The sequence below is a fragment of the Eurosta solidaginis genome, chromosome 4 (assembly GCF_040869045.1).
Source record: "Eurosta solidaginis isolate ZX-2024a chromosome 4, ASM4086904v1, whole genome shotgun sequence".
NCBI classification, from domain to species: domain Eukaryota; kingdom Metazoa; phylum Arthropoda; class Insecta; order Diptera; family Tephritidae; genus Eurosta; species Eurosta solidaginis.
Window position 1 is genome coordinate 21,261,865 of NC_090322.1, and position 13,335 is coordinate 21,275,199.

Genomic DNA, 13,335 nt, shown 5'->3' on the forward strand with positions numbered 1-13,335 from the left:
TTAGGAACCCTTCCAGGATGGTTTTTGAGATCCGTCCGGGAGCCCGTCAGGGTAATTTCGGGACTATTTCGGGATCAATTTGGTACCCTTCAGGGATCATTTCTGTGTGGTTCTCTGTATAAGTCTAGAATCGTGTCGTTGTCATTTCAGGTTTTTTTGGGACTACTTCGGGAACTTTTGGAGACACTTACGGGGCGTTTCTGGATGGTTTTCGGGATCCGTTCGCGATAGCATGGGGGTCATTTCGTGGCTTTTTCTGGATAATTTCGTTATCATTTTGGGATCCTATCAGGTTATCAGCTCATAAAGTTCTTTTTTTTACTCAATTACAAAAATAAAATGCATTAGACAGAAAAAAAATGTTTAAACATATAACTATATAAGCAGGCTAACGTGAATAGCCCACATATTTCATTATCTCCTTGCGGACGGGGCCGCGGGTAAAGGCTAGTGTTTTTATAATTGAATGCCACTCTTCAAAGAAATGTCTGATTTGTATTAGCTCAAAAGCGGCTTTATTGTTAATCTTGCTTTACCAATTTGAAAAAATAAAGTACATAAAATTCATTTTTTTTACAAAAACGTTCGAAACATTCTAATTAATGCCTAAGCTTTTCTTTGCAGCTAGTATTTTCAAATTTTGAACCTCGATTTGGCTGTTTATAAGTATGAGTTTACGGTTAGCTTCAATTTTTCTGAGCCGTTCAATTTCCGAATTGTGGCGTTTTGTTTCCTTTAGTAAACTGTTTTGAATATTTTGAAAGTTTTCGAGGCCTTGGTTTAATTCCTTTAAGTGGCCTTCTATTTCAGTATAGTGATGGATCTGGATTTCCAAGCCCTTTCTGACGTTGTCATTCATTTCTTTTTGAACATCTAGTTCAATGTTTAATAGCTCCGAAGGGTTAATTTTTTTGCGAGTTTGCTGGCTGGTTTTTTGTGCAAGCAAAGCACTTTCCCTTTGCGTGTCGCTCGCAGTTTCGGTGCTATTTTCGTCCAAGCTATTGTCCATGCAACTAAGTTCCACTTCAGAGTCCTCACTAAAGCTCTTGTCTTCATCACTACTGTTATTTTCACGTTGCTTACCAGTTGATTTCGTTGCATTCAAACCAAAAGGCTTGCCATCTTCGACACCTTCCGCAGCTGCTACTGACGCAGTTATATCCAAAATTGACTGTTCTAATACAGAAAAAACATGTTGCTTGCAAGGTCCTCCACCGGTCTTTTTCCAATTTTTGGTATTTTCGACAGCCTTGTTTCGTACGTATCGTTTTTGATCAATCCAAACCTGTAAGCAATGGCTATATAAATTATGGCACATTCCATAGCCACATTGCATTGATAGTCACCTTTTTCCATCCGGAGATTGATTTTGATGGTGGGCCCATGCTACTGAGGGAATTGTTCAATTTCTTCCAAAAAGCCAGCACTTTATTTTTTTTTTTGGAAGCCCTTTCCTATTTCAGGATTTTCGGCCATAGTGCTTACCAAGAAAATCAACTGAGTTTTGTTTATAGACCTAATGTGATATAAAATAATTCTTAACTAAGTTTAATAAGCAATAAAAAATCCTTACATTTTATCGAGTGTTGTTCCCCACTTTCAGTTTTGCGAACAAATTCTATTTCACGTGGAAAATTTTTCACATGTGAAGCTCACAATGAGAACAGAACAAATGTGGGAATTTTTCCATTGGGAATTGCATTCACGCGAAGTTTACAATAAGGCTGAATATCAAAGTTGTTGTTTTCCGATTCCGTCTTTTAACACATCAATATTTTTTGACGTGCTGAGGAGTCAATCCCTTTAAAAATTATTACCCTGCAAAAATCGTGTGACCAAAAACGCACACAGCCACACGAATTTTTGACAGGGGTGACGATTTGGAATGAAAAATTGTGCAAATGAAATAGCATGCTGACAAATTTTGCTTTCCCACAATGTATCGTGCTCTCTCGCACCTATTATTTTCATAGCGATAGCAAAATACGTAATTTTTGCGTGCAAAAAATCCGCCATTTCTAATTCAGCAGAGACAGCAAGACAAATCGATTTTTGGGTTAATTTTTTCAACCTGTATTTACTACATTTTGCAGAAATTAATATACGCATTCTTTAATATTTTTTGGTCTACTAAAGTGTGTTTTAGCAAAAAAACTCATATCAATGTGTGCATGTTTATAAAGAAAGAAAGTGAAATATGTAATTGCATAGTATAAATAATCGTGAGCAATTCTAATGCAGAATAGTAAATTTTGATTTCCACATACATACAAGAAAAAAATTCTTGTTACAGTGCTTATATGGATCTACTCACAAAATACATACCATTAAGATTTATTATCCAAAATTGAAAACAAATGATTAGAAAATTCGGTGTAAAAACGGCTATGTGTGCAATAAAATAGCCTCTCTTGTTGAGATACCTATCCATGGTCTCCATTAATTATTGTGACGGGGGTGTATTTGCAGCAGCAAAGTGAACCCAAACAGTGTAGGTCGTGGTGGTTGTTGTTCGTGGCCCGCATCAACTGGACCAGGTGGGGCAATGACGCCACATCCAGTTATACCAAGGTATATACCACAACAGCAACCAGGTAATGCAATGCCACGATAGCAGCAGCAACAACCTCCCCAGGCTGGCTATCATCGTTGATTTATAAAAAAACAGTGTCATGCATCTGTAATACTTAAATATATTCGTCTGTTGAAACAGTTTCCACGATTCACTGTTCAACGAAAGCAGCAGCTCAGCGTATGCCACCACCGAACAGCTGATAACAAAAACGTGGATGCACAGCAGTTTAAGGCCAAAATGGAAGTTGGGGAAATAGCTGAAAATAAGGTAAATATATGTTTCGCGTTATTAACAAAATCGCCCTAAATTTTATGAATTAACAGATCGCTACGAACGACAAAGCACCCGAACGTGTGATCAAAGAAAGCACTACAGAAATTATTGCCGGAGGGGCCGTATTCTACAATCCAGTACAAGAATTTAATCGTGATTTAAGTATTTCAGTACTTAATGTATACTCAAAGCGGTTGATAAGAGAGCGGGAAGCGGCGGCGCATAAAAATGCACAAAATACAAACGAAAGCAATGCTAATGACAAGAAACCATAAACGGCTGGTGTAAAATACGACGATGGACTGCGAATATTGGAAGCGCTTGCTGCAACAGGTTGACGTAGCATACGTTATGCAAAAGAAGTAGCAGGCGTGCGTGAAATTGTTGCAAATGATCTATCTAAGGTGGCAGTAGATTCCATTAGCGTAAATATGCGACACAATGGAGTGGAACATTTAATTGTGCCAAGCGAAGGGTATGCAATGTAGGTTTGATATACGAATCAATAGCTAGGGATTTAACTGTAATAATAATAAAATTCGCAATAGGACTCTCATGTTCCTTTCAACTTCATATGAGAAGCGTTTCGAAGTTATATACCTAGATCCTTATGGTTGTCCGAATCGCTTTCTGGATGGCGCTATACAATCACTGACGAGTGGGGGTTTATTACTTGTAACTGCGACTGATATGGCTGTGCTGGCTGGCAATACGCCTGAAGCCTGCTATGCCAAATGTAGTTCTGTGCCTTTGCTGCCATGAGATGGGATTGCGTATACTATTGCATTGCATTGAAACGCACGCTAATCGTTATGGAAAATATATTGAGCCACTTTTTAGCATTTCTGCCGATGTTTATATACGCGTATTTGTGCGTGTGCATAGTAGTTAAGCGAAGTTTAAATATAGGATGAGGTTGGTATACAGCATTTTGGCCTTTTACCACAATCCAATTACGTACCATATCTTTATATTATGAACACAGCAAACAATCAATGATATTTCAATGCACCGGTTGTGATACCTATACGCTACAGCCTATGGGTATTGTTAAAAGCAAAATCTCAGATAAAGGAAATGCGGAAGTAAAATGCGGTATATATGCGGTAATATATACCTATTATTAAAAATTAATACAAACAATATTTTCAAAATTTTTTTCTCGATTTACGATTACATTTAGAAAGGCTACAACGCCTGCTAAAGAGCCGGTATCTTGCCAAACCTTTAGCTTAGCTTGGATTTAGAGGAGGATCTACAAACTTTGCCAGAAGCACGCGCAGCTCCTCGTGTAGCGAATATGGATCAACACGAAAGTAACGTTGCTGTTAGCGGAAATGCAATGAACAAAATATTTCAAATGGAGGATGATTAAAATAAATCCAACAATGCAAACACTATAAAGAGGATTCCTTATAATTTTTCAACGAAGGCATCTTGTGACGAAACTATATTCGAATGCCAACAGCAACGTACGTCTGATGAAAGTTTTATGGCTTTGGAAAAAATGTGTGATAAAACAGCATCCGATCCTGACAGCACACTATTTAAGTACATACATAGCGAGAACAAGGATATGGTTATAGAAGATGCTAAAAAGCGCAGCGCCGATGAAAACTATTTTAAAACCCCTTGTAAACAAGGTAAGTGAATATACAACATATTGAAAGTTGATAAGATTGTGTGGTTTAAATTTAATAATATAATTTTAGAACTACAAGAAATAGATGAAGAAGCACAATCATTGCAACGTCTATTGCATGACTTATGAGTACAGGAGCAGCATCAATTGGATAATGAAACTCCTTTAAAAAGTATTGATGTAACACTCCTAGAAGATATTGAAGCGCCATCTAAAATGTGGGACTCCACAATAGTGGGCGATACCACTTTACAAACTTCACCTTTGAAAATGGTGAGACTTCTCAGACCATCTACTATACTAGAGGAAAATTTCGAAGATCAGTCTAATAGTTCTTTGGGTGGTGATGATGTATCATCACACATAAGCTTTCAAAGCGCTCAAAAAGGCAGTGAAACTTCAGCGAAAACAAGCTGTTATGAAACAGGACATGACACCACAGGCGCAAGTGCACACAGGAAAGTTTCACATTATACCCAAAGCGAGTCCTCCGAAGAATCGCATGAACTGGAAAAAAGTATAATATTGATAAACCTAGATAACACACTAGAGCCGCCAGCAAATGAGCATGCAACTGTGACTGAACTTATCACCAATGATAATAAAAATATGCATGGCTGTGAAAAACTATCTTCCAGCGCGTCCTTTGATGATTCTTATGGAGTAATTGAGTTGACGGAAAAATCATTGCACGTCAATGATACCATGGAAGAAGTTGAGTACATGATGAAAAAATGTATGCATTATATGCAAGCCGCTGAACCTACAACAAAACTGGGTAATCTATCGCCAACCGTAAATGAAACCCAAATGGTGGTGAAACCATTACAGGAACGTGAAAAAACATTTACGTATTCGCCGAAAAAAGCAAAAAGCAACTGTGGCTCGCCAGCTAAAAAGTTTATCAATGGAAAACCTACAGCTGTTGTAACAGGCACTAAAGGTACGCAGGCAAGAGTTTTTATTTTTATAATAATTTGTTGGAATAATCTTAAAGACCTTGTGAAGTCATACCATATCTCATTAAAGATGTTGATGTTGTAGCGATAAAGACACTCGAAGGTTTTAGGGTGTGTTAACGATGTAGATAGTCCTTTTTCGGATATAGATGCGTACACTCCGGTAACAAGCACTATTATCCCAAGTGCATTAGGGGGCTTAGAATATAGACGCGGCAGGTGTGCCTGTTGGAGGAGGCGACTAAAATACCAAATTGATTCAAGGGGTTGCCAGCGCAATATATAGATACTACAACCCAATTGTCAACTTCCCCTAAGCATGGTGCATCCTGTTTCTTTAACAACTGGAGCTCTGGCGACCTCATAGCTTTTGGGGTGAGAGGACGGAATGGCCTTGAAGGTTTCATGCTGCTATAACATGTTTGCCTGTTACTTTTAGCTCATCTTGATTGGATTGGCATTTGGAGGCGATAGTTTTGAGTACAGTAGAGAATGAGGGCATACCCCAACTGCAAGTAATTAAAATAAAATCAACTTTAGCACTGGTTGTTGTTGTTGTTGTAACAGTGCTTCGCCCCATCCAATAGGTCTGACTTGTCATCAATATCCTCTAACGGGAGTCCAAGGAAACTTGCTGTTTCAACAGGGGTGGACCAAAATTTTAAGGTGTAAGACAGTCGGTAGGGTAATGTCATATGGTCGACATTTGGCGCGGCCATGTTTTAAGATCACCGATGATTTGGTTGGATACAATATCAGGTTTCGCGACGCGACAAAACTGAAGAGTATGGGGAGATAGCTGTTTATTTTATTACAAAGCTCATCGGTGTAGGAAACAATAGCATAAACGTAGAAGCAATAGTGACTCCTGGTGGTAAAGGTAGCTATTGATATGTAGAAGTTAAGCAGAAGTTTGAATATGAGTTTTTTCTAAGTTATTGCAAAAAAAAACGTTGAGGATTTTTAATATCTTATCAGGTACCTTCGTACATGTTTCTAAGAATGAAGAATAAAACCTATTCAAACTTCGCTATACTTCAACATACAATAATTTACCCCATTTTGACACAACTATTATTTTTTGATTTTATTAAATTTTATAAAATGTTTCTTCCTCTACAGTTCAATTTACTTATTAGATGGTAAAGATGGCTTCGCATTATCTCAATCAGTAACTGTGACAAGGTGGCCACAGCGTGACTCGGAGCGTCTCTTCAATAGCTCTCTAGTGGTGATGGTGACAGCAGAGAAACCCAACTGGTTATATATGTTACACTTCAAAAAGAATCAAAATATCTGCCATTGCGTCTACGGCTCAAATACCCACAGTATATGAATGAATCGAACGCACCTAATTGTCTGCCTAACGGATAGTATACATAATTAAATCGAAAATATTGCACCAAACGAACTAGGTCTGAATACTGACACAGTACACATATTCAAAATCGATGAGAAAGCTGTGATGATGGTAGAGGGTGAGTTGTTGAATACCATACGAAAACCACTTTAACCCATCTATATATTTGCATTACAGCTAACACCCCTAATATGAACTCATACGATACACGATAAACGCTTACAATCTGTTATACCGTATTATGAAATAAATTCTAGCGTGTAAAACTCGATCGTTAGTGTTTATCGTTTATCGTGGTATTGCCATACGCTAACTATCGCATCAACTGTTCGATTTTCTAGGCTAGCTATCGTTGATAAATTTTTGCACGATATGTTGGGAGCTATTTAAATAAAAGTAAATATAAAATTATTACAAAATCCAAAGGACCCATCTAAAGCCTCATTCCCAACACTCTGTTGCAACACCCTGGGCAAGAAGCCTTGAAGTGGCACAAACCTTCAAAATATTTGGGTGGATGCCCTATTTTTATGGGCGCGCAAACTGACTTCTACCACTGTTAAGACATACTCTGAAATCTATTTTGTTTATTAAACTTTTTTACTCTTAGTATGTCAAGTACTTACAGTGTAGAGTTTATTTCAAGAAGATTGGAAGCATCTCTCAATTTTCTTTTTTCTATGGCTTTATGCAAGTTTCGTCAATTTGTTCATTTGAGTTTATATAAAAGCAACATACATACATAGGTAGCAGAAAACATTTTATTATTACAGCTTTTAAAAACTTTTGCCACTTTTACGTACAAGGCAATTGATTTGTTAGTTTTTACGTTTTGTTTTGCTATCTGTTTCGTATAGATTCACAAAAATTTGTAAACAAAACTCTGCCGTCATTCACAATAGTACATCTATCGGGCGTGTGGAAATCGCAATATGAAAGCTGATTTTTTACGATACGCTAGCAAGCGTTTATCGTCTATCGTATGAAAATTCATAATAGGGGTGTAAAGCTTTACAAACAGCAAAAATTGCTGGCGCCAAGCAATTGGAAAAGGCAGTGAAGCATTCATCACACTGTACGGATGGTGCAAAGTTAGAAACTGCTGCCACCGACACAACGGTCATCTCTACATCGCCGAATAGCGGCTCGTCCGACTATCTATCGAAGACAGTATAATCATATCTTTTGCCAACAGAGGTTAGCGATGTGCTTGCACAGGAAAAGATTTCAATTGAACCCAATTAAGAGAGTTTATTTATTATTAAAGTACTTGCTTTTCTTTATATCAACAGTATTCATTTAAGTTGCAATTTCATATACATATATAATAAGGGATGTGATACGATTGCTGTTGGAATTAGATTTGAAACCAATCAATACTCTTGCTATGGGTTGCAGAATTATTGCTTGAATGGTTAGATTTAGAACAATAATAAGTCTGACTCAATTACTAGTCGTACATTTTTAAGTTCATCAATTACGACAGCAATCGGATTCCACGACACCTTTGAATATTCTTGATCTGAAAAAAGAGTAAACCTAATCTGAATTTCTACTAAGCTTTAAGTTGTAGATTGTTCAAATAATTGGAGTTTTTTTTAAAGCTTAAAATTATTTTCTGCTCGCTTAGAAAAGATTTCAATTGGAAAACAAAAACTAATTAAGAGAGTTTATTTATTATTAAAATACTTACTTTTCTTTATATCAACTGTATTAATTTAAGTTACAATTTCATGTACATATATAATAAGGTATGTCGTGATACGATTGCTGTTGGAATAAGATTTGAAACCAATCAATACTCCTGCTAAGGGTTGCAGAATTATTGCTTGAATGATTAGATTTAAAACAATAATAAGTCTGACTCAATCACTAGTCGTACATTTTTAAGTTCATCAATTACGACAGCAATCGGATTCCACGACACCTTTGAATATTCTTGATCTGAAAAAGAGTAAACAACCATGGAAACAACTCAAATTTTACATGAATATAACACACTTCTGAATTGTCCAAATATAAAGTTAGCTGCTGCAGCAATATAGCTCAAAGCAATTAATATATTTTTTATGTTATTATTAAAGTACTTACTTCTTTTTTATATAAAATGTATTAATTTAAGTTGCAATTTCATGTACATATGAGGCTCCAAGATGCAAAACCAGATAAATGCTTATATTATATGTTATGTTTGGTTGTTATAATTAAAAATAAATATTGAAAATTAAATTTTTTGGTTGATATTTTATTCATGTGGCTGCTCCAGGTAAAGTAAATAGGCAGGTAAAATTCAAGTTATATGGCGATTATATAAATGGTAAAACCGCAGTAAACTTTATTGTCAAAAGACTCGAAAATGTAGAGTGAAATGGCTGAAGAAATGAACGACATTTGACGAGCATTGTGCCGTGTGTGAGCAGAACAGTGATATGCTCACATCCTATAAGTGGGAGCGGAATGCACGATCACATTAATAGGAACGAAACGGAAAATTTGGTCCCAAAAGTTCATCACGCCCATGCAAACGTGATTATGAATATAACCGCTGCAGAAAGTCACAATGACCGTAAAATGACTAGTCAAATGACGTGGAGCGTTTTTGCAGGGTACAAGTACCGATAAAAAAATCGATACTTTCAGTCCGATACTTAATCGCCAAATTACATGTTCAGCAGCATCACAAATCAACCGAACAAGATTCCCTGCAAAAATTGTTGGATTACGTGTTCCATTTTCTTCATGTTGGAGTACTCTAACAATACTCCTTTGCAATGCGTTTGCGGACCACCATCAGCCGATCATTGCTCTTTTTTTAACGACCGTGATCACGACACGATGACGATCGAACAGAGTTGCCAAAAGTAAAATATTGCATACAAATAACTGATAATAAAATTTTACTATGGCAACTCTGATAAAAGCAACCGCGCTTTGGTTTTATGTACACATACAATGGTATAGAGATATATTAGTTTCTTTATTCACGCAAATGCTAAATAACATAAGAATATTCGTAGTAAAAAATATAAAAGTTGTATTGCCACTCTTCATTTACTTTCATTTTAAATTAAATTCACTCCGATAATTCTTTCCGACACAATTCCTCTTTAGTACTTTGGCATATGATCCTCTGTGGGAGCTCCATGGAGTACTACAGTGAAAGTACTTTGGAAAGTACTCTCACGTATGTACTCTATGGATTACTCACAAACAAAGCGAGAGTGGGATCACCTACTCCTCTCCTAGGACATCGTAATGTTAATTGGAGCACATTTTTTGGATGAATACAGATTAGTTTTGGAATACTCCTATACTCCCAAAGGAGTATTCCTTACATTATTTATGGAGTGCTCGCGTTTTTTGAAGGGTTGCGCATTGCGCATGTAAACAAAAGATCAGCTGTTTTTACGGGCAATTTTTACGTCATTTCCTTTAGCTCTTGTTTTTTCTCTTTCTTTCATTCGCTCAAGCAGTAAGTGTGACGTAGATGCGCAGAACGAAGCAATTTTGAACTCGTGAATGCGCATTGCGCATGTAAACAAAAGATCAGCTATTTTTTATGGGAAATTTTTACGTCATTTTCCTCTACCTCTGGTTTTTTTCTCTCTTTCTTTCATTCGCTCAAGCAGTCAAGTCTGAAGTAGATGCGCAGAACGAAGCAATTTCGAACTCGTGAATGCGTAATCTTGTGAGTGTGATTTGTGCAGCAGTATTGTGGATAAGTCAAGTGTGATATCTCCTGCATCAACGTCAAAATTCAAATAGAATGGATCACCTGATTTTTAAATAGACTATCGTGATCTCATCCTGTATCTCTTCCTATCACCCACTGAAGATAGCCGACCGTGTGCGTCACCATATTGAACATGCAGTCAAAATGCTTAAAAGTAGCCATCTTTAACATCCTTTCAGGCAGGTGACGGATAAGATATCACACTTGTTTTGTCCACAATGTTAGCAGTTTTACCTGCAGCGCTGCTAGTTTTGCTGTTGCAAAGACGTTTGACTATTCCATTGTACACGATTTGTAAAAATAACCCTGGGTGGGTCCAACGCCTTTCTGAATTAGTGTGTACAAAAAATCTGGCCAAATACAAAAACCACATGAAATTAGATTTTATTAGAAATTAAATTATTAATTTTTGTTTCGGATTCTTAAATGGGAGTTCGAAACGTGTCTTTTGATACCAACTTTGAAAATTTGTTTTCTTGCTTTTTTAACAACTTAAGAACAATTTCGAAACATGTTCAACTTTATTTGAATTCATTGTTCCTTATTAATTTTTTGAAAAAATTATGCAAAGTGAGCATTTAAATTTTTTATATAACTTTTATAATGCTTTGTTTTAATAACTTGGTCAATTGGGTGATGCAAAATCCATGTTAAGCTGACATTGAAGGCGACTGTTTTTTTTAAATTACTTTTGAATGGGTTAAAAGAGATAAGATAATACAAGATTTTTGTTACCGATCAGTTTGTTTGGCATGCAGATTTTTTAATTTTTATAAGCTTTTCTGATCTAATTGTTGATAGTGCGAATAAAAGAGACTTATTCCACCTTATAACTCAACGTTTCGCCAAATTTCCTTGGCATCATCAGGAGTTGAGATATCTATATTTATTTAATATAAAAAAGCGAACATTACAATAAGTTTTTATTTTTTTACATCCATATATATAGAGATATGTAAGGAGACGGTGAACATGATTACACATCAAACAAAAATTACACTTGACAATAATGTTAATTTTGCACTTACTTACATAAAAATGTGTTGCTTTAAATATTCAAATATGTTAAAACCATTAAACTATTAAAACTAAATCAAAAATCGATACCATCGTTTTTTGTGGTAAACTTGTCACTATAAATGCTATAAACATAATAAATATGAAGCGGCAATATTGTCAGTGTCTTCTCTTCTGTTAATCGTATGTTCTCTTTTTTGAAGTATTCGAAGGCTCTCTATGGTGTATCTCGTTTTTTCTCTTTTCTCTTTGTCCAATATTCTTGTATTTGCAAAGTCAGCTGTGTGGTTGTTTGTTACCGCGTGTTGAGATAAAGCTGTGCTTTGTTTTTGTTTGCGTATGTCGGCTTCGTGTTCAGCTTATCGCGTACCTAGTGTTCTTTTTGTTGTGCCAATGTACACTTTGTTGCAGTTTTCGCTGTCGTTACCTTTGCACTGTATTTCATATACTACATTACTTTGTTGTTGGATATCTATAGGGCTTTTTGTTTTAGTGAAACACGTCGCTAGAGTGCAATTCGATTTGAATGCCAATGTTGTGTGGGATGTTCTCTTATTATTATGATCATGTGCAAGACTTTCTGTCAGCCTGGGAATGTATGTGACACTGAAGTATCGCTTTGTTTGGTTATCTATATTTGGGGTTTGTTTTGTTGTATTTTTTATGTCCATTAGTTTTTTGTCGATTAGATTGGTTATTAAGTAATCAGGGTAGTTATTCTTTTTAAGCGTGTTTTTAATATTTCTTACATTGGTCTCATGAAACTGTTGATGGCTTATTGATAATACTTTATGTATAAAATTATTTGCTGTATTAATTTTATATTTAAAGGGCTGAGAAGAAAAATAGTTCATTAGGCGCCCAGAAGCCGTTGGTTTAGAGTACCAATCTAAAATCAAATTATTGTTGTTGTTGTGAATGCGGGTGTCCAAGAAAGGGATACTGCCATTTACTTCTTTCTCTATAGTAAATTTTAACTTGTTGTGGTATTTGTTGAGTGTATCTGAGAGATAAGATAAGATTTCGCAATTGGATTCCTATAACTGGCAGTGATGCGCATCCGTTGATACCCCTTTCAACCATATCGGATCAATTTTTGATACGAACAATAAATGGCCTAGACGGTCTTAAATGAGTAGAAAATATAGTAACGCGCCGAACGCTGCCGATGCGACGAATAAAGACGACGGCAGCTGGTTTCCAACGTGCACTATTGTCTGTTTATTTGCTATGAAAAAGCTAAGTACTTCGGCAATGGCCGAAAAGTATTCAGAGCTGTTTACTTCTTCATTACTTTTCAGCTAACTACGATTGAACTAATTTAAACCAAGAGTAAGTTAGCCTATTTCCATCTGTAATATATAACTGTTATAATAAAAATATTCTCGATCTTCAGTACGTCACATTCAGCTGAAAGCCAACCTCGAGTGGCTTTTATTCTGGTTGCGTGAAATCAGCCCGTCAGACGTTACATTTATTTGTTTTTTTTTTTTTGCAGTTTTTTTAGAAGCTGCTAGAGCCCAAAACATTATCTGAATTTTGTCGTCAGAAGATAAATTTTTTTGTCATATTTCAAAATTTTTGTTGACAAATTTTTTTTTGACTTCGAATTATTTCGGCTTGAGTTTTTTTAATTCCACAGCATTGCAAGCTGCATGACTTTACAACCGGTTATTAGCCAACTTTCAGAAGTCAACTAAAAGTGAGTCATACTCTGGTATCCCGTAGTCAACTATATTTAACTTTTGATAATTTATTGCTGCAGGTTATGGGCAT

The 13,335-nt window shown here is 36.0% G+C and overlaps 3 protein-coding genes across 5 annotated transcripts in view; 1 reads left to right on the forward strand and 2 right to left on the reverse strand.

Annotated features, from left to right (window-relative positions):
- Positions 1–13,335, reverse strand: part of LOC137248424 (zinc finger protein 208-like) — a 230,426-nt gene that overhangs the window by 120,049 nt on the left and 97,042 nt on the right. The window contains exon 10 of the mRNA XM_067779362.1: positions 4,112–4,173. Within this exon, the coding sequence (XP_067635463.1) occupies positions 4,112–4,173 (62 nt within the window). The remainder of the gene's footprint in view (positions 1–4,111; positions 4,174–13,335) is intronic.
- Positions 490–1,831, reverse strand: LOC137249260 (uncharacterized). The gene is made up of 3 exons (XM_067780589.1): positions 1,574–1,831; positions 1,347–1,516; positions 490–1,285 (listed from the first exon to the last, which is right to left on the reverse strand). Exons 2-3 carry the CDS (start codon positions 1,383–1,385, stop codon positions 596–598), a joined length of 729 nt encoding a protein of 242 aa, XP_067636690.1. The 5' UTR covers positions 1,386–1,516; positions 1,574–1,831; the 3' UTR covers positions 490–595.
- On the forward strand, positions 2,022–9,038 carry LOC137249259 (uncharacterized). 3 transcript variants are annotated; one of them, XM_067780587.1, is made up of 8 exons: positions 2,027–2,056; positions 2,137–2,842; positions 2,899–3,332; positions 3,397–3,763; positions 3,834–3,954; positions 4,032–4,491; positions 4,561–5,433; positions 6,572–9,038. In XM_067780587.1, the coding sequence occupies exons 7-8, from the start codon at positions 4,707–4,709 to the stop codon at positions 6,586–6,588; spliced, it is 744 nt and encodes a 247-aa protein (XP_067636688.1). In that variant the 5' UTR covers positions 2,027–2,056; positions 2,137–2,842; positions 2,899–3,332; positions 3,397–3,763; positions 3,834–3,954; positions 4,032–4,491; positions 4,561–4,706; the 3' UTR covers positions 6,589–9,038. The 3 variants fall into 3 exon arrangements, with proteins under 3 accessions (XP_067636687.1, XP_067636689.1, XP_067636688.1); XM_067780586.1 differs by having other exon boundaries at positions 2,022–2,842; XM_067780588.1 differs by having other exon boundaries at positions 2,022–2,842; positions 4,036–4,491.